This window comes from Mytilus galloprovincialis, chromosome 3 (assembly GCF_965363235.1).
Source record: "Mytilus galloprovincialis chromosome 3, xbMytGall1.hap1.1, whole genome shotgun sequence".
Classification (NCBI taxonomy): domain Eukaryota; kingdom Metazoa; phylum Mollusca; class Bivalvia; order Mytilida; family Mytilidae; genus Mytilus; species Mytilus galloprovincialis.
Genome location: NC_134840.1, coordinates 52,629,803 through 52,650,857, shown reverse-complemented (window position 1 = coordinate 52,650,857; position 21,055 = coordinate 52,629,803). Strand labels below are relative to the sequence as shown.

Genomic DNA, 21,055 nt, shown 5'->3' with positions numbered 1-21,055 from the left:
ATACAAACTTGGTGTATGTAGTCTGTCTTTAATTAACTCATATTGTATATTATCTGAAATCTTTTATGAAATCTCTATAAATAGTTCCTTTATAGTTTAAGAAGGTGGTTGTTTATTATTTGATATTGTCCAGTGGTATGCAAAAACTCCTTTTATAAATGGCTAGTGTCAGTGAGCAAAACATTCTAGGTTATCAATGGTAGGCTTACTAAATATTTTTAGTGCTTTTTCATATACCTATCCCAAAGACCTTCCATTGATGAAATGAAAAGTTTAATGATAACACCAACCTGTAGTTTACAGCTGTACATATAATTTAGGTAAATTATTTTTTGTGTGTACTGACGAGAAGTCCTGAAGTCCAATATTTAGTTCAAGTAAACTCTCTCGACAAAGCGAATCTCAATTAAAGTCAAGACAGCAACCCAAATAAAATGTGCATTGTACACCAATTACCAGCTCCAAACACAACTAAACCAAATTTTTACATAAGGGAAATCTGTGTGTTAACCATGTGTCATACTGGCTTTAGTTTTCTCGTTTAATTGTTTTACATTGTCTTATCGGGGCCTTTTATAGCTGACTATGCGGTATGGGCTTTGCTCATTGTTGAAGGATGTATGGTGACCTATAGTTGTTAATGTCTGTGTAATGTTGGTCTCTTGTAGACAGTTGTCTCATTGGCAATCATACCACATCTTCTTTTTTATATTTAAGCAGATAGATATGTTAGAATAATAATTTTATTATAAACAATCAAATCATGTTTGGTCCTTCAGAAACACTCGACATAAAAAATAAAATTTTGAGTTCCTGTCTGAGCAAGTTAGCTGGCAACCTTCAGTGTGAGGAAGAACCTGCTTGCACACAATGTGGTGGACTCGAGGTTCTGTGAATGGTTTGTCATTGAGCAGCTGTCTAAAGAAATGCAGTGAGTACATATATCTCATTTTTTCATATTCTTGATTTTATCTATAACCGTTTTTGTGAACCAATAACTAAAATTGATGGGGGAAATGAAACGAAAGTTATCTGTGAGTGGAAATTGAAAACTGAAGCAAGATAAAAAAAAAAAAAATGTAGTATCTTTCCCTTCTATGTAAATCTGTTATCATCCCAATCCAAGATCAGACCTTTCAGATTACATACAAAGATGGTTTAAAGCTTTAGAGTGATGTACCGAATATTTTAACATCTAACATCTTGTTTATATCTGTTTAACACTGTATATATTAGCCTTCCTACTTTTGTTTGTTACCAATGAACCTGTATATCCGATCCATAGAACCTCATTTTTGTCAATATTAAGGCAGCAACCATTTGATTTTCTGGGGGGGGGGGGGGGGGGGGGGGGCTATGGTTTTTTTTGGAAAAAAAAGTTTGTTTCCAGTTTTTGGAGAAAAAAATAATTTGTTTTTGATTCTGAGAAAAAAAAATTGTTTGTTTCACCCTCAGCTGCCACTATATGTAATGCTAAAATTGAAAGAAAAAAATTGTTTTCGACTTGTCACGAAAAATATAGATTGTTTTTCAAATTTGTCCAGAAAAAAAAAACCATAGCCCCCCCCCCAGAAAATCAAATGGTTGCTGCCTAAGACTTAAACGGAATTCTATTCCTAAGCTTTTAACAGCCCTATAAACAATAACATTTACTAGTATGTTGTTTTGAATTTGTTTATTGATTATTTTGGCATTGTCTTATCTAAAGTTTTACCTTCAGAGAAAATGGCTGCCACTTGATTATAAAGCAGTGCTTTGTTTAGATTGTCCTTCCTTGAATAGTTTTCAAGCTATTTTCGTACTTTTCTGTTCTTATGGTAGCAATACAATCAAAGTATAGATCTCTGATTTTGTTAGATGTGTCAAATATGTAATCACGAATCAAATTCAGAGCTGTATCAAGCTTGAATGTAGTGTCCACACTTGACCAAACTGTTCATGATTAGACCTCTGTGGTCGTATTGTATCAAGGTGAGCCCCGCGGAGCATTACATTCAGATGTGATGCGTCATGCCATTTCAAGTGTTTTCACACCACTACCAAATGTTATTAAATGTTATAACAAACATGTTAAACACCGCCATATTCTATTCATAGGACTGTTCTGAGTCAGGAATCTTCAATTCAGTAGTTGGTGATGGTTGCTGTCTGCCATATGACAATGGAAAGGCTATAATAAGACAAAAGCTTTCAACAATGATTGGAAACCATGCCGTATAGACGCCTTCATATATTCGATTTTTTTCAAATGACGATAGCAACCAAAAAAACATCTACTGAATTGCGTAAAAACATTTATAATTACATCATTTGAAATTCTTATAATATCAGATACTTTAGTGTTTTGGAATCCTATATATCAGAAAAAAATCGGGATTTGATGGATATTGGGCGCAAAACATCTTGCATAATTATTTACTTAGTCTCCAAAATGTGTTTTATTCCATGAGCCAGTATGCCCTGAAAAAGTGTGAACTTTGAGAAAAAGAGTAATCAGTACAATTCAAATGAAAGGGTTTACTTTGAAACATGAATTTTTGTTTTGTATTTCTTGCTTATATGAAATTCTATTTTTTTAATTTTCTATTCGTATGCAAAAGTGATCGACCAATTCATCTATAATACTTAGTTTGGGCCAATTATAGGTACACGTTTTATTTGTTTTACAGTTTGATTTTCAATTAGACTGAAATTTACCTGTGACGTCACTTTTGTAGCGTTATCATCGTGTGACAATGAATGCATGGTATTTTGTGATGTTTCAGGTGCTGTCCTAGGTTGTTTTACGAGTTCTATTTATAAATTTACTTTTTGCAAAAGTACGAATTATTCTTAATATTAAGGATTTTCTTATCCCAGACATAGATAACCTTAGCCGTATTTTGCCAACTTTTTGGAATTTTGAGTCATTAGTGCTCTTCATCTTTGTACTTGTTAAGCTTTCTTTACTATTTTGATCTGCGCGTCACTGGTGAGTCTTATGTAGACGAAACGCACGTATGGTGTATTACAATTTATGCCTGGTACCTTTGATAACTATTAGCATGTCGAAATGTCCTATTGTAATGTTTATTTGTGCATTTCTCTATCCGTAATGTTTTTGTATTCATTTGTACTGTAGTCCTGTCATGAAGTATTATTGTTTTAGTGTCATATTTAACAGACATAAAACATCGAAGTTTGGCTAGCCGCAAAAACAGGTTCAACCCACATTTTTTTAAAATGTCATGTACCAAGTCAGGAATGGCAGTTGTTATCTTATAGTTCGTTTGTGTGTGTGTTGCATTGTCGGGTTTTTATTATTTCACTTTCTGTTGTTTTGTTGTTTTCCTTCTTATAGTTGATGTATTTACCTCAGTTTAAGTTTGTACCCGGATTTGTTTTCTCTCAACGATTTATGACTTTCGAACAGTGGTAAACTACTGTTCCCACTATTTATATGCTTATGTAAGTTATGAAAGATCGTACGAATAGATATAGATCGTATTGACATGTGATAAACGCTCAGAAATATTTGATTTGAAGTCGAATACACATATTTTTGTTTGTTCAAAAACATGGAATGATCCAAATAGATTATGTAAATACTTTTTAGCAGGGCCGTAGCGTAATGGAGGCAAATGAGGCAAATGCCTCACTTTTGAAACGACGATCAAACTTTAGAAGTGGCAATTTTTTTTAATTTCATGTATTTTACATTATCAATATGCGAGTTTCAAGTTTCAAACTATTTACCGGCACACTTCATACAGTGTTTCCAATCTGCAGCAGCGATTCTGAATATTAATTATTTTACATGCATAGCGGTGACGGTAACAAAAATAAGTGTCCCGATTACAAATCAAAATACACAAATTGAAACAAATCTTATTTATGTCGTTACAAAACTGGTTGAAGACGGGTGGCTTATAACTTTCTTGGTTTATTTTTGAATCTACCAATGTTTACACACTGAACAACAAACATGCCGCAAATGCAAATCGATAAAATATTTCATTGACCAAAAAATAATGATTATTTATAATTAATTTAAACAAAATCATGAAGCGCCTTTTATATGGAAGTCTTTAATGTATAAGGCAATTCATGATTTTTATTTATCTTTAATAAAAGCATGAAATATATTTTTGGTATTGTTTGAAAATATTTTTTTTGTGTTTCTTTGTTTTATTATTATTATTAGCATTGTCTGGTTGTATGATAGCGTGTTCCATCGATTATATTGCGGTAGGCCGTGGGTTCGAACCCCGAACGGTAGGTCAGACCAAAGACTTAAACTTATAATATGTTCTCGTCTTTTAGAAGCTTATAACTTGCTGTTGGACATAAATATATATATATACATCAGAACGTGTGTTGAAGCTTTTTGATAGTACAGGTCATAGGAGAATCGGAAAGTTTTGGTTGACCAACAGAGTTGAAACTTGTTTTGTTACTTGCTAATAAAAAAACCGCATTCAGTCTGTTATATATTTTTTGGTTTTTTATTTAAGATAGTAATGCTGAAATAAGCTTCTTCCGTTTCATGCATCCGAACCCCGCTAAAAAAAAAGGGCCCAAAAATTTTTCGCTTCGCTCCGCTCGGCGAAATGCCTCACTTTAAAAGAACATGCGCTACGGCCTTGTTTAGGAGATACTTCCCTGAGGACAATGTTTCAACATTGATAGTAAAAAAAAATCTGATAAAAACGTTGAATTTAAATGATATGAAACTCCGAAGTCTTACATTATAGGAATACTATGGTGGTCGGTTAAGGCCATTTCGCGTTTTCGACTTTCATATTCTATAGGTCGAAAACGCGAAATCGCGAAGTCGAAAACGCGAAAAGGCGATGTCGAAAACGCGCGAAAACTCTAAGTCGAAAACGCGAAATCGGTTTCGCGTTTTCGACTTCGCGATTTTGCATTTTCGCGTTTTCGCCCTATAGAATATGAAAGTTGAAAACGCGTAATGGCCTTAACCGGCCATCATAGAATACAGTATCGTCAACTTCACAGTATTCGATATCAATTATATTTAATTGTTGTTTGTTTTCATAGACACTGTATACTTTAGAAAAAACTAAAGCAAAGTATCAAAGTTTTGTGTATTAGTCTCGAAATTATGTTAATGTTATAAATAGAGAAAGCTCACTAGTGTCCCTTCAATGCCGTGCGGCAAAGAGTCATCGAATGCAAGAAAGATTTACATTTTGAGAATCAAAAATCGAGTTCACAAACGAAATTTATTTGCTGATTGGAAATTAAAAGACCATGAGGCTCCAACGACCTAGCTGAGGCAAATGGATTCAGCTATTCCTTTAATCGTCAGTCCCTTTTCTTCTTTGATAGCTCCCTACATTTTCAAGTATTTGTACTTCTTGGCATTCAAAGTTTTGAATTAAGACAGTCCTGTTGAATGTATAAAAGTTAATGTGATTCCCTCGTTTGTTTATGTGTTACATATTTGTTTTTCGTTCATTTTATTACATAAATAAGGCCGTTAGTTTTCTCGTTTGAATTGTTTTACATTGTCTTATCGGGGCCTTTTATAGCTGACTATGCGGTATGGGCTTTGCTCATTGTTGAAGGCCGTACGGTGACCTATAGTTGTTAATGTCTGTGTCATTTTGGTCTTTTGTAGATAGTTGTCTCATTGGCAATCATACCACATCTTCTTTTTTATAAGTTATTTCATGTATCAATAAATTCAACATATCATACATAAATAATACTTTAAGTACATACATTGATAAGCACATTCATTACAATATTCAAGAAAATCTGTTGAACATAAACAAATCAGCCAGCATGCAAATGGACATTTCATATCGGATGACATTCTCAAAATAACGGTAGAAATCGAATACATTTGAGTCCCTCAAAATTATCATCTTAACAAAATGAACATAATTAATGATCTGGTGCTTATTTCTGTACATTACTGTCACAAGCACTTGTTTCAGAATTTTTGCCCCTTATATACCTTAATGTGTTATATTAAGGTACATAGGAAAAAAATAATTTGAGACAAGTGCCTGTTATTTTTGTGTAATAGTTGATTAGAAGCAACTGTAAAAGTTTATGCTAATGGTTTAGTTCCTCTTCCTCCTCCTACTCCGCCTTTACCTTCCACAAGCATCATCACACCAGCAACAATTTCTAGCAAAAAGGCGATGATAGATAGCGCGAATGAATAACCAAATTTATAGTCCGTAACGGCATTTTCAACCCACTTGTCGTTCACTTTGGCACCAAAAATTATAATGCCGATCAAATAAAATACACCTGAAACGAAAAGTAAATGTGTTTTAAGAAATAGTTCATCTACTTTAAAAAGTTGGTGTGAACTTCCGTATCTTTTTAAATAATACCTCTTGACAACCTGGGGTGGTGTTCTCGAAAGTATCCTTAGATTTGTCCTAAGTCATAGATAAGACCAGTTGTATAATGAACTTAGGATTGACTCAGGACACTCTTAAGTTGTGTCTCGAAGCTATCTCAGACGCATCTTATGTTAGGACATCCTAAAGATATCCTACGTGCAAAATTTTAAATAGTTAAAGTAATTGTTTGATAAAACATTTATTAAAGACGAAACAATTGATAAAATTGTTTACGAAATTTCATAATTACTTGTATTTAAGTACAGCTCTTTATAAGAACCAGGCAGTGTGCCATATACATGTGATACATGGGGGGTTTCAGATTTTATCTATATTTGGCCTAGTAGAAGCAATACGTGAAAAACGCTTAAAAAATAATTTTGAGTGGGAAAATATGAGTGGTTGCCATGGTAACAGACACACAATTTTTTGGTTGTTAAGCGTTGTAAAATCTTTCAAAAATCAGCTAAATCACCACATTTCAGAGCCTGATTATGAATACAATCATGCATTTTTCATTAATTTTCATATATAACATTGATAGAACTTGGTTTAAGCTTCATTTTAGTGAAGATTGCATGTCAGCCAAATTTGTAATTTTTTTGTAAAATTTTGTGAAAAAATGCATATTTTCAACTTTTCTGAAATTGGGATTTTTGCTGAATTACCACATTTTCTCTGGTGTTTTTCAGAAAAGTGCAAATGTGTACAGAATAGTTAGCACTGTAGTTATGAAGTTTGGATACTACTTTACCAAATTTAATAGAAAAATGTGTGGGATTTTTTTTAGTTTTATCACCATAGCAACCGATTTTTTCCTTGGAAACGGAGTTTTCATTTGCAGAATATTGCAGTTTAAGAGCTTAAATGTCCTGAATTTTTCATAACCGATAAGAAAAATACATAAAGCTAACGAAAACTTTAAATAGCAATCGTGAAGTGTTGTTGACTTCAATTGTTACAATGGAAAGACATATTATCCATAGCATCATCCACCAAAAACCTGCATAAATAGAAATTTATGTACAAAAAACATATAAATAAAGCGTTCAAATTGGAATATGACTTAAGTCTTTGCTTCACTCACAGTCTTGTCTGGAATTTTTTCTTCAGATTGTTCAATAAATGTAATATGTCATGAAACATTAGGGTTGGGGGGGGGGGCTTTGGAGAATGGGGGGAGGGTATAAGTTGATTTGTTTAAATGTTGCATACATTAGTAGATACTTGAAAAGATAATTGCGTTTCGTCGTCCGAAGAATCATTGGTTTTCGCACTTTAACTTTAGTTTAAGTTAATAGAAATCTATGAAATTTATACACACGGTTATTTACCACAAAAAGAAGGTTGGGATTGATTTTAAGAGTTTTGGTCCCAATAGTTTAGGAATTAGGGGCCAAAAAAGGGCCCATTTAGACATTTGTCTTGATTTTCACACAATAACTTCAGTATAAGTAAATAGAAATATATGAAATTCAAACACAATGTTTAAGAACACAAAAGAAAGGTTGGGATTGATTTTGGGAGTTTTTGGTCCCAAAAGTTTAGGAATTAGGGGCCAAAAGGGGCCCAATTAAGCATTTTCTTGGTTTTCGCACCATAACTTTAGTATATGTAAATAGAAATCTATGAAATTTTAACACAAGGTTTATGACCATAAAGAAAGGTTAGGATTGATTTTGGGAGTTTTGGTCCCAACAGTTCAGTAATTAGGGACCAAAAGGGTCAAAATTAAACTTGAATAATTGGGGTTCTTAAATACTAGTATGCCGAATCTGAACTGTGAATGCATATTCTTAATTTTTGGTCCCGTTTTCAAATTGGTCTACATTAAGGTCTAAAGGGTCCAAAATTAAATTTACTTTGATTTTAACAAAAAATGAATTCTTGTGGTTCTTTGATATGATGAATCTAACCATGTATTTAGAATTGGGATATTGGACCATAATAGGTAAGTTTAAGTTCTTAGACCACATTCATTCTGTGTCAGAAAACTATGTTGTGTCAACTATTCGCAATCCAAATTCAGAGTTGTATCAAGGTTTAATGTTGTGTCCATACTGTTCAGGATTCGGACTCTGCGGTCGTATAAAGGTGTGCTCTGTGGAGCAACTGGTTTAAGGTTGACAGGTGATGAACTTCATGGGATTGCAAAAGCCGGGCCAACCTGGCTTATGGAAAGGCAAGATATATATGGCCCTAACAAACGTAAGACAATTCTTAATTTCTTATGGCACACATCCGTCTGAGATGTTATTCCACCAGCTTGAATCACAAAATTGACCCGTAACATAATATTAACAAACCAATAATAGAATCATTTGGTCAATGCATTTCTAAACTGAAACTGAAGTGTGATGGACGGGTGGATAAAGAGGGAAAGGCAAATTGAACACATTTTAAGTTGGTGGTGATTTAAACAAAAAATAATAGGCAATGGGTGATAGCTAATATCGGAAGTCCAGTATAATGGAAATTCTCTTAATATATACATGTAGCTATTAACATATCATTAATAACTGCTTTGTTGTACTATTATCCCGCAAATGAAATTCATGATCTACGAGATAGACAAATAGAATACATCTACTAGGTTGGAATTGTGCTAATCCCATTAAAAAATTTATGCTATTACCGGCAAAACTATCAAATCAGAATTATCAAGCAATGGGTCCAACAGCACATTAGTCCAACAGCCAATTAGTCTGACAACCCATTAGTACAACAACCCAATAGTACGACAATCCATTGCTCCGACAGCCCAATACTTCCACAATCCATAAGTCCAACACTTATCAAGTCAAGCATAAGGGTAACAGGATAAAAAAAATGTCTGTCTGTATTATTAGATATAAAAACATGTTTTTTTAAAAAATAACTCTGTATATATAACATCAGGCTTAGGTAGTTCGAATACTTTCTATATACTCAATTCGAAATCTGTATATAGAATAAAACAGAACAGAATATTTCATTTTTCCAAATTAAAGGGTCTATAAAGAGCATATAAACAACCAATGATGATGCAAACTACTGATGATACCTCGCCCAAATATTTCGTTGTTGAGTTTTGAATCTGAAAAAGCATCACACAGTATAGCTGACTAATATAAACCGCGAAACCAATTTTCAGAAATCTTTGTATTAAATTGTAGTTCTTCAGAAAAATATGACGATTTTTTTTTAACTTGGCTGTCATGTAAAAAGTGTTTGGTAAACAGGAAGTGGTTGAGTGATGAATCTGAAAACATATCACACGATATAGCCGACTTCAATAAACCTTTCAGAAATCCTTGTAATGTATACGTAGTTCATGAAAAAATTCAACGAAAATATTCATGGGACGGAGGGATGAACTGGACGGTTGGAAGGACGGACAGACAGACAGAGGAAAAACACTATACCACACTTTTTTGAAGCGGCGGTATAATGATTGGAACAACATAAAGACTTTACAACAATAATAATATGATATAATTATCTTTATAGCACCATTAGCCTCAGTCACAATCTGAGCCAAAACAAAATAGAAAAAAACCAACCAAATTTTTCAAATAACAGTCAGTATGAAGACATGTACTACATATTTCAAAAGAACTATATTTTAACAATACAATCGTCAGTATCCCACATAATAGTCAAGTTTTCTTGTGTTAACATCGAGATGTGCTAGAAATGTGCTGAAAGAGTTCCTCCCTCAAATTGTTATGAAGTGAGCATTCGATTGAAAAATGACACTCATCCTCAACTCTATCAGCTGTACATTACGATTTTTCAATTCTTAATGTAATGGGTGAGCACTGATTCTTAACTAACATATGCACTACCTTTCTTAAAATCTACGGAAACGTATTAGCGCCACACATTTTTTAAAATTTTTCTTCCAATGTTTGCGTTACAATGCAAAACTTTGCGAAATAATGCAAACCTTTGTTTTATCTTATTTCTTATTTAAGATTCAAAGGAAACAGTTGTTATTAATAGAGGAGGCTGTATATATTAAAATGTATCACTATTGTAGTCATTGCAAAGTAAAATCATTGAATAATTAGATCATATATCATTGACTTCAATAATGAGCAGAATAATATAAGAAAATGTGGTATGAATGCCAATAAGAAAACTCTTTATCTAAGTCACTATTCCTAAAAGTAAACCATCATAGGCCAAAGTACGGTTTTCAACACGGAGCATTAGCTTACACTGCATGAACAACAAACTATAAAAGCCCCCCAGAAACGATATCCTTGTTACTACTAGTATATATTAGTGTTGTCAAATCGTACACTTTTGCCTAACCGGTTACTCGGATAATCGTTCGACCGATTAACCGGTTAACCGGTAATTTAAGTTGATGATTGAAAGCCTTATCAATAGAACCCTACACATAGATATAAGGTTTGGTATGAGTGTCAATTTGACAAACTTTCATCCAAGTCTAAATACGCTTTTAGAATTAACGTTTTTCCTTTAGCATTATAAGGCTTGTCTGTGAAGATTTCTGGCGAAGTTTGACTTTTAATAATCAAATATACCGTATCAACTATAGCGTTTGTACCAACTTCGGATTAAAAATTCCAAAAAGAAATCTTAATCTCGTACAATTGAATATGTCATATGTCTGAAACTGATTATTCTTTTCCTTTTCTCTTGTTTTCTCCGAAAATAAAGGGGTGTGTTTCAATTTGAAATGATTAATTATAAAAAAGAAGATGTGGTATGATTGCCGAGTCATTTTTTCACAAGAGACCAAAATGACACAGAAATTAACAACTATAGGTCATTGTACATGCTGTACGGCCTGTTTCTTCGCTGTGTTTGTTTTTTTTTCTTTAAGCATGTTACTCGTACTTTCACGTATACATTGAGTACATTCACATGACTGGGTTTGCATTTCACAATTTTTGAATTTTAAGTAAGACTAACCCTTGCACTACGGAGGTTGCACATTTAAATGTAGGTTAACACAATATTATATCGAAAACGAAAGTATGAAGTAATTAGTACAATTAAATCTCATTACTGATTTAAAGTTACTGTTAAAAAAACATATTTACTAATTATGTTTCTTAAAGATCCTGCCCCGAACTCTAATTAATTTTATGTTGTTATGATTAACAATAGCAATCAATATACTGGACAATTGATCTGTCAAACTAATTACCATGAGGACAATTTTAAAATAAAACATAACTATTTAATGATTTGATTTTCAACACAAATTTATATCAAATCTATTGAAATTGAAAAACAGTGCGGTTAACCGGTTAGCGTTTTTGGTATTCGGTATTCGGTCGTTCGACCGATTAACCGTTAATCGTTGACAACACTAATATTGCGGTTATACGGAAAACCAAAACATCAACCCTGCTTATATAGCTATAACCCAATATAAATATACTACCAAAGTAAGCTCTCGTTTGTGTAAAGTAGGTTGGCAAGAAATATATATAGAATGGAGATGTTTTATTGATAAAATTATGTTCTCTCTATTTAAATTGCTATCCAAGCATCTTAAAAATACTTCATTATATTGAAATGAAAATTCAATGACTAAATTTCTATCAAAGAATCTTGATCATATTCTGAGATTCAAAAAAAAAATGTTTCCTTATTTAAAATTCATTTTAAAGCAGAAAGATAAAGGAGTAGGTCCAGTAAGACCCCTTTTTGGCCCCAAAATATAGCAGTTTTACAAAATTGTTAAAATGTAAACTTTTAGATATTTATTGTACAGTAGACTGGTCCTGCTACATGAAAATGGGCTGTTTTTGACAATGCAATGCACAAATATCAGGTACTAGCACCATTAAGTCAGGCTAAATTACAGAATCTTCACAATTCTAGCATTATGTTAAATTTTAGACGGTTTTCGTGTGAAACGAAAGTGGCCGCATTCGTGTTCATCATTAATATTAAAATGTAGGTTGTATTTTATGATAATACATAACATATATAAAGATTGAGGATGAACACGAATGCGGCCACTTTCACTTTTGACGAAAACCATCTGAAAAGTGACATTTTTTGGCATATTTGGTAGATTTTTCATAATTGAGCGTGAATCGGGTCGTTTTAAATGACAAAATCAGTTTAAATCTTTCACATAAACTAATTGATACAAATGAAATAGACACTGAGTTAAGTCTGCCAATTGATATTTTATCGTATGTTTTTCTTTGTTGTGATGTTATGCTATTGTTTCAGAAAAAGGGAGAAGGTTTGGATCCATTAAAACGTTTAATCCCGCTGCAAATGTTTGCACCTGTCCTAAGTCAGGAATCTGATGTACAGTAGTTGTCGTTTGTTTATGTAATATATACGTGTTTCTCGTTTCTCGTTTTGTTTATATAGATTAGACCGTTGGTTTTCCCGTTTGAATGGTTTTACACTAGTAATTTTGGGGCCCTTTATAGCTTGTTGTTCGGTGTGAGCTAAGGCTCCGTGTTGAAGGCCGTACTTTAACCTATAATGGTTTACTTTTTAAATTGTTATTTGTATGGAGAGTTGTCTCATTGGCACTCACACCACATCTTCCTATATCTACTTAAGTGTTTAAAAAGTTGTCAAAATCCTTCGTAAGATGAACCTGAAATTTGAGTCCAAAATCGGTCCTTACCGGACCTACTCCTTTGTCCATTTGACTTGGAGTTTCACAATTGTATGACATTATTTTGGATCTTTCAATTTAAATATAAGTGAATATCGATAGGGGATGATTAAAGGAATCAAAAGAGTAAAAAAATATAGAGATCAATGTGCTTGATTTCGAGATATTAGCCATTGAAATTTTGGCTGGAAAATATTCTCTTGACTTTTCGTAGCTATTTCATTGACAAGTTTACATTCTCAAAACTATCAAAGAATAATTTGAATTTAATAAGACTTTTACAGATTGCTTAATATCATTATACATGTAAAAGATTTATAAAAAGATAAATGGGGGTCAATGCCTTTTTTTTTTGGTATTCAAATGAATAAAACCTGAGGTTTCCGAAAATCTGACAAAAATCAAAAACCCTGACAAGCGAACTGCAATATACCTTAACTAACCTCTGAAGCAAAACCCAAGTTATAGATAATCGATCTTGTATATATAAAATTTCTGAAAAAAAAAATGATTCTATTTATAATCAGGCTCTCCGACCAAACATAATCTTTTCAAGAATCTACATGTATATCTTTAAAAAATAAACCTACCACCCCACCCCACCCCTTTTCTAACCTTCCAACCATAACATTACATTATATATTACATTTGTTGAACTTTATGAAATAAACAGAATAGACTGTAAGTGAAGCAAAGCAGTCATATTCCAATTTGAAAATAAACACCCTCTATTTAATATGTATTTATTACATAAGTTTCTATTTATGCAATTTCAGAGTGGATGTTGCTATGGATAATATGTGTTTCCGTGGTAACAATTGAAGTCAACAACACTTGACGATTGTAATTTAAAGTTTGCATTAGCTTTTATGTATTTTTCTTATCGGTTATGAAAAATTCAGGACATTTAAGCTCTTAAACTGCAATATTCTGCAAATGAAAACTCCGTTTCCAAGGAAAAAATCGGTTGCTATGGTGATAAAACTAAAAAAAATCCCACACATTTTTCTATTAAATTTGGTAAAGTAGTATCCAAACTTCATAACTACAGTGCTAACTATTCTGTACACATTTGCACTTTTCTGAAAAACACCAGAGAAAATGTGGTAATTCAGCAAAAATCCCATTTTCAGAAAAGTTGAAAATATGCATTTTTTCACAAAATTTTACAAAAAAGTTACAAATTTGGTTGACATGCAATCTTCACCAAAATGAAGCTTAAACCAAGTTCTATCAATGCTACATATGAAAATTAATGAAAAATGCACGATTTGATTCATAATCAGGCTCTGAATTGTGGTGATTTAGCTGATTTTTGAAAGATTTTTCCATGCTTAACAACCAAAAACTTGTGTGTCCGTTACCATGGCAACCACTCATATTTTCCCACTCAAAATTATTTTTTGAGCATTTTTCATTTATTGCTTCTACTAGACCAATTATAGAAAAAATCTGAAACATTCATGTATCGCACGCTGCCTGGTTCTTACAAAGAGCTGTACTTAATTAAATGCACGATTTCAAATGTAAATTATAAATAATATCAAAAAGGATTGTGATTTAAACTGAAAAACATTGTATTGAAATGAGAATATTGAATTCGTAGTGTCATCGTATCGTAAAACACAAAGTTTTCTTTATACGGGTGCGTTTCATTTCATGTTCATCTTCACTTAAAAAATTGAGAAAAAGCATGCACAAAGTTCGGATAAAGATATGATGATCTTAAGACACCTAATTAGGTGTCCTAAAGTTTGGACAAAAAATGTGATATATCCTAAGTTACAATAGCCTCGAGAACACGACTTAGGACAAAGAATTGTCATAAGATGGTCTCAGGACACGTCCTAATCCTAAGATAGCTTCGAAAACACCACCCCTGGACGATCAGAGTTTGGTTGATACTTCGCCAACGGTTATTGCATTTCATGAAATCATGTTTTTTTTATCAAAATTTTAGTCATTGTTTGTCAGTTTGAATTATTTTTAAAATTATTTCACGTTTTGTCTTGTCGGTTTTGTTTTTTGCCTTTTTTGCTTCACCTTCTCCTGATGTACATAATTGGTTAATGATTGGTTGTTAAAAAATCGAAATTAATATGTAGTTTGTCATTATAAAACTATATACCAATTATCAAATCAATATCTTTTCTTCAAGCATGAAGAAAAAAGTGTGGAAAACGGATTTGTGTGACTGACTGATGAACAGACTGACAGACGGATAGACGGAGTACCGCAATCTAAATTTCCTTTCGACCTGGTCGGAAGGGGAATTAAAATAAATACAAAGATCAATAGATATTTCTGATAACAAGAAGCTAACATGGTTTACCTGTGGCAATACAAATAATAGCAACTGCAATTGCAACTTCTCCATTCTTCTGACATTTGCCAACAAATATGTACAGTACAACTAGGAAAAAGGAAATTAAAATGCCAAAAAATCCAAAGGTCACAAATGCCTGAACTACGCCATACCAATCTGAAACAGATAAAACAATTCAGTAGTAAGTAATGTATACTATGACTGTATTTCTTCTAGAGACAGATTTGAAAAGTACATATTGATATATTTTGGTCATTCGCGTAATAATTTAATAACTGGCATATTCAGCAAACCAAGGCTGGCAATATTTTACATTGCAGTCTTTGTTAACTTTTAATTCTAAAAGACTGACCCAAAACTAATTTAGAAATTTTTGGTGGTGCTTTGTTCCCAATAGTGAAGTTTTATTCTTATCCGAGAGCCTTTAATGTTTTAGTATAAACTACGATCATTTATTAAAGTTTGAATGATTGACAACGAAAATTCGTATGAAACTAAGATATTCATTCTTTGATTCGAACTGAACTTTCTAGGCAATTGAGCAACCCTTTTGCTAGAACTGTACATTAAAAGTTAGGCATTAGAGCAACCCTTTTGCTAATTAAAAAAAATATCGTGTTTCAAGTAAAGTACTTAAACAATATGACTTATATCCATATTTTTCCAATTTAAAAACAAAATGAATAGATCTTTAAACTTACCATTCGCCCAGCCATCTATATGTGAACATGCACCTGGCAATTCTGCTTCTCCACAAATTCTCCATAAACCATAATGCAATGCGTCGGCTCCTATATCATCATAAACCCACTCAGTTGTCGTATAGGAAATGCATGTAAATAATGTAGCAATAAACAATAAAATAAAGGCTACTTTACAAAAAATAGTTGTTCCCTTAAAATCGTCAACCACTCCCATTATTTTATCAACGAGTTGCTCCCGAACTACACGTTATAGATTGACACTTTTGACGGAGTAAATTTACTTTTATAGATGTGTGTTGTCAAAACAAGTACTTCAACAGCAATGCACTCTATACATTATGTAAGCACTGTTAGCTAATTTTTTATACAATATTTCTTTGCACATGCACATTAAATGGTCATGGCATAGTCAAATACAAATAATAAAACAGACAATAGCATGATTTATATATGGTAGTGAAGGTGTCTTTCAAGTATGAATTAAAGAGAAAGAAATAACAAATGACTACAAAAAATAGTGTTTTCTCAAATAATTATGTATGACTGCAAGGAATAGTTTTAATCAAAGATGGATACCACAGCACTTGTCTTTAAAGATGAATTTCATTTCTGTTCGGTCTTTACAGGCTATATATATTCAACAACTACACGACATTTAGAAAGGACTGGAATCCATCATTGTTTGACAACAGATGTTATGGTTAGCAAGCCTGTATGCGTTAGGACATCATCTAATTTGAATAAATTTTTCACTCAGGGAGAACTTTTAAGATGATTTAAGAATTAAACGCTTCTTTTTGTTATTTTATTGGGTTTAAAAGCGGTTGACCGAAGCAAGCACACTTTGTATAAAGCGCGAAAGTACTCTTAAGTTATATGATACGAGTTAGGATGAGGACTGCATAATTGAATCTTTTAATGTACAGGTAACACTAGTCCCCCGAAAGCTAAATGTTTAGTTAAGTCTACATTGCTAACATGTAGCTGATATTTGGGGTCCTTTGATTGCACACTTTTTTTTCGTATTATTTATTACGAATCCATGAATTTTAATCTACAAAGAATAGTTTATCCTGTGCGTGTTGGTTAAAAATTTTACCTACAATTTTAATTCTTAGGTTTTCGTGCCAAAATTTACCTACCGATCGTAACATATTAACAAACTTAGAACCACGGAATTTAAGAAAATAAGTAAGACGCTAGAGCTACGGGGCGCCGAATGGGACTCTTGTGGTTTTGTACTCAAAATTCAATTTTGTACGGACAAAAGTGACTTTTGATCAACAAAAATGAGTTCAGTTTAACAAAATTTGTATCATACTACAAATTTAAAATGTTGTCATACAAAATTATCTATCAGCGGACAAAAGTCACTTTTGTCATGACAAAATTCTTTTTTGTTACACAGACTTGACTTTTGTTACCTAATTTGAAAATTAAGCGACAAAAGTCAATTTTGTATTCAAATTAGTTTAGTTTGGTTTCTGTGAACTTATTTGCATACAAAATCGACTTTTGTTACACAAAATTGACTTTTGTGAGACAAAATTGACAAAATTGACTTTTGTGAGACAAAATTGACCAATGTGATCAACAAAATTGACAAAATTGACTTTTGTGAGACAAAATTGACTTTTGTGAGACAAAATTGACCAATGTGAGACAAAATTGACTTTCGTCTCAACAAAATTGACAAAATTGAATTTTGTCTCAACAAAATTGACAAAATTGAATTTTGTCTCAACAAAATTGACAAAATTGACTTGTGTCTCAACAAAATTGACAAAATTGACTTCTGTCTCAACAAAATTAACAAAATTGAATTTTGTCTCAACAAAATTAACAAAATTGACTTTTGTCTCAACAAAATTGACAAAATTGACTTTTGTCTCAACAAAATTAACAAAATTGAATTTTGTCTCAACAAAATTGACAAAATTGATATTTGTCTTAACAAAATTGATTTTTGTCTCACGAAAGTCAATTCTGTCTCACGAAAGTCAATTTTGTCTCATAAAAGTCAATTTTGTTGTTACAAAATTGAATTTTGTCGTCACAAAAATGAATTTTGTCGTCACAAAATTGACTTTTGTTTCAACAAAATTGACTTTTGTTTCAACAAAATTGACAAAATTGACTTTTGTCTCAACAAAATTGACTTTTGTCTCAACAAAATTAACAAAATTGACTTTTGTCTCAACAAAATTGACAAAATTGACTTTTGTCTCAACAAAATTAACAAAATTGAATTTTGTCTCAACAAAAATGACAAAATTGAATTTTGTCTCAACAAAAATGACAAAATTGAATTTTGTCTCACAAAAGTCAATTTTGTCTCACAAAAGTCAATTTTGTCTCACAAAAGTTAATTTTGTCTCACAAAAGTTAATTTTGTTTTACAAAAGTCAATTTTGTCTCACAAAAGTTAATTTTGTCTCACAAAAGTTAATTTTGTTTTACAAAAGTCAATTTTGTCTCACAAAATTGAATCTTACCTCACACAATTGACTTTTGTGATTTAATTTCCATATCAGGTAACAAAAGTCAATTTTGTATGCAAATATGTTTATATTTGCATAACATATTTGCATACCTTTTAGACAAAATTGACTTTTGTCATGACAAATATGAATTTTGTCTACAAAAATGAATTTTGTCTACACAAATGAATTTTGTCATCACAAAATTGAAATTCTCACAAAACAAGTCTGTAGCACATAGTTTTGTAAGACAAAAATGATTTTGTTATGACAGAATTGAATTTTGTACAAAACCACAAGAGTCCCATTCGGCGCCCCGTAAGAGCGATATATATATTAGTTATTAATGTTTTCCATGCGTACCCAATTATTATTAACCTTTATAATAATAGTTGTGAAATGAAATAGTGTATTATCATTTTTGTTAATCTTAGAATCTATTAATTAATTCGTTCCATGTTTGTTTCCATTTTCTTTCAATATGCGCCGGCTTCCCCTCGCTCTCGCGCGTTCGATTATCGAAGTTCTAACGAAAAATGGCATGGTTAGGGTCACTGTATACGGAAAAGCTCCTGGTGAATTATAGTACTAGAAGACAGTACTTTTTCTGAAGATTTTATTTAAATAAATAATTTTCTTCAAATAAAGGATTTTCTTTTATAAGAAACTCAAAGTATATGTACACGTTCTGTTTTTGTAAAACTTAGCCATCGAAAAAAATAAAACATGTCAAGTCAACTTTTTAAATTTTAAGTATCATATGACTTTAAATACTAAAACTGTGTCCTTGATCACAATGATACAACCCTATAACATTACAAAAAACATTCAATTATTAAAATTATTAAAATGGTTTAATGCGTGAAATTACGACACAGTTATTTTGTTTTCCTATATGCATTGCTGTAACGTTGACACGGGAAGCGCGTGATATTTATCAACGCATATTTTATATTTGTTCCGCCTAACGGATATGATATAACAGAACCTTTCTTTTTGTGCACTCAAGTAGTTAAGTATACCTAAATCTATTGATACAAAACTATGAATGTAAAACTCAATACATATATATATGAACGTCGCAGTACCCAAATTGTACCGAGTACTCTTATTACACCGAGTATACCCGAATGGAACACATTTAGCAAAAAACAGCAGTGGAAATGATTTTACTAGAAAAGGTAAAATCGACGCAAAGTCGATTTGCGACGTAAATAAAAAATCAACTTCTAAAAATTAACAAATAAGGACAAGGAACAGTAAATGGGCAATATGTCACAAAACATTACTTAAATTTTGAATACAACTATTGCTCGTTGAACGATAACTGAAGAGCGAAAAAGATTTATTTATTAACTATGTAAATCCTTGTCAAAAGGAAGATAAGTCCTAAGTCAGGATTCTGATGTCCAGTAGTTGTCGTTTGTTGATGGGGTTCATAAGTGTTTCTTGTTTCTTCTAAAGATTAGACCGTTGGTTTTCCCGTTTGAAAGGTTTTACACTACTCATTTTTTGGGGTCCTTTATAACTTGCTGTTCGGTCTAAGCCAAGGCTCGGTGTTGAAGACCGTACTTTGACCTATAACGGTTTACTTTTACCAATTCTTCAATATTTCTACCAATAAATGACCACCATCAGTAGGTTGACTATCCTGTCACTGATTGATGTGCGCTTGCATATTTAACATTGCAAATAAATAAATGAACAGAGATGAAATTGTGGTGCTGTACAAACATTTATACATGTGCAAACCAGGTGCTCCGCAGGGCGCAGCTTTACTGATACGACCGCAGAAGGCGAACAGTTGGACACAACAGTCAAGCTTGATACAGCTCTGAATTTGGGTTGTGATCATATTTTTGACATAATATGAGTTTCTGACACAAAACAAATGTCAAGATCTTACAAATCTATTGCGCAATATTGTGCAATTAAAGATTTCTTCTTCAAACTTTTAAAAAATTTGGAATTTAAGAAATTGAAAAAAATATTGAAAACTACTACCACCCCCTTTTTTGCAATTAGTCCAAAACCTTACATTTCTTTATACATAATTTACAAGTAGTGTAAGGGAGGTAAATCTGAACATATCCAACATTGTATGTGAAATGCTTTTGAATTACCTCCCTTACACTGCATTAGATTGTCTTAATTGTCCATTGACCAGAAAAACCTAATTTTCCCCTTTTTTGGGCCCTTATTCCAAAACATTTTGAGCAATAACCTCCCAAATTCAAAACTAACCATCCCTTCATGGTATGGAAACTTGTGGTATAATTTCAGAGAGATTCATACACTTAAACACAAGTTATTGTTTGAAAATTACAAAAATGCTTATTTATGGGCTCCCTTTTTGGCCCCTCATTCCTAAACTATTGGAACCATAACCCCCAAAAATCAATCCCAACCTTCCTTTAGTGGTATTGAACCTTCTGGTAAAAATTTATAGAGATTCATTCACTAAAACAAAAGTTATTGTCCGGAAACTAAATGCGTCTTCGGACGACGACGACGCAGACGACGACGCAGACAACGACGACATTATACCATAATATATACGACGCAAAATT

The 21,055-nt window shown here is 32.3% G+C and overlaps 1 protein-coding gene across 1 annotated transcript; it reads right to left on the bottom strand.

Annotated features, from left to right (window-relative positions):
• Positions 1 to 5,697: 5,697 nt before the first annotated feature.
• On the bottom strand, positions 5,698 to 16,334 carry LOC143068279 (voltage-dependent calcium channel gamma-5 subunit-like). The gene is made up of 3 exons (XM_076242200.1): positions 16,003 to 16,334; positions 15,308 to 15,457; positions 5,698 to 6,267 (listed from the first exon to the last, which is right to left on the bottom strand). Exons 1-3 carry the CDS (start codon positions 16,217 to 16,219, stop codon positions 6,062 to 6,064), a joined length of 573 nt encoding a protein of 190 aa, XP_076098315.1. The 5' UTR covers positions 16,220 to 16,334; the 3' UTR covers positions 5,698 to 6,061.
• Positions 16,335 to 21,055: the final 4,721 nt, after the last annotated feature.

Excerpts from the sequence above, each read along its gene's own strand:
- LOC143068279 (XM_076242200.1), bottom strand. The coding sequence starts at position 16,219 with ATGGGAGTGGTTGACGATTTTAAGGGAACAACTATTTTTTGTAAAGTA. Across the intron at positions 15,458-16,002 it reads TATAGATGGCTGGGCGAATG|ATTGGTATGGCGTAGTTCAG; the intron begins GTAAGTTTAAAG and ends TATCTGTTTCAG. Across the intron at positions 6,268-15,307 it reads TATTATTTGTATTGCCACAG|GTGTATTTTATTTGATCGGC; the intron begins GTAAACCATGTT and ends TTTTCGTTTCAG.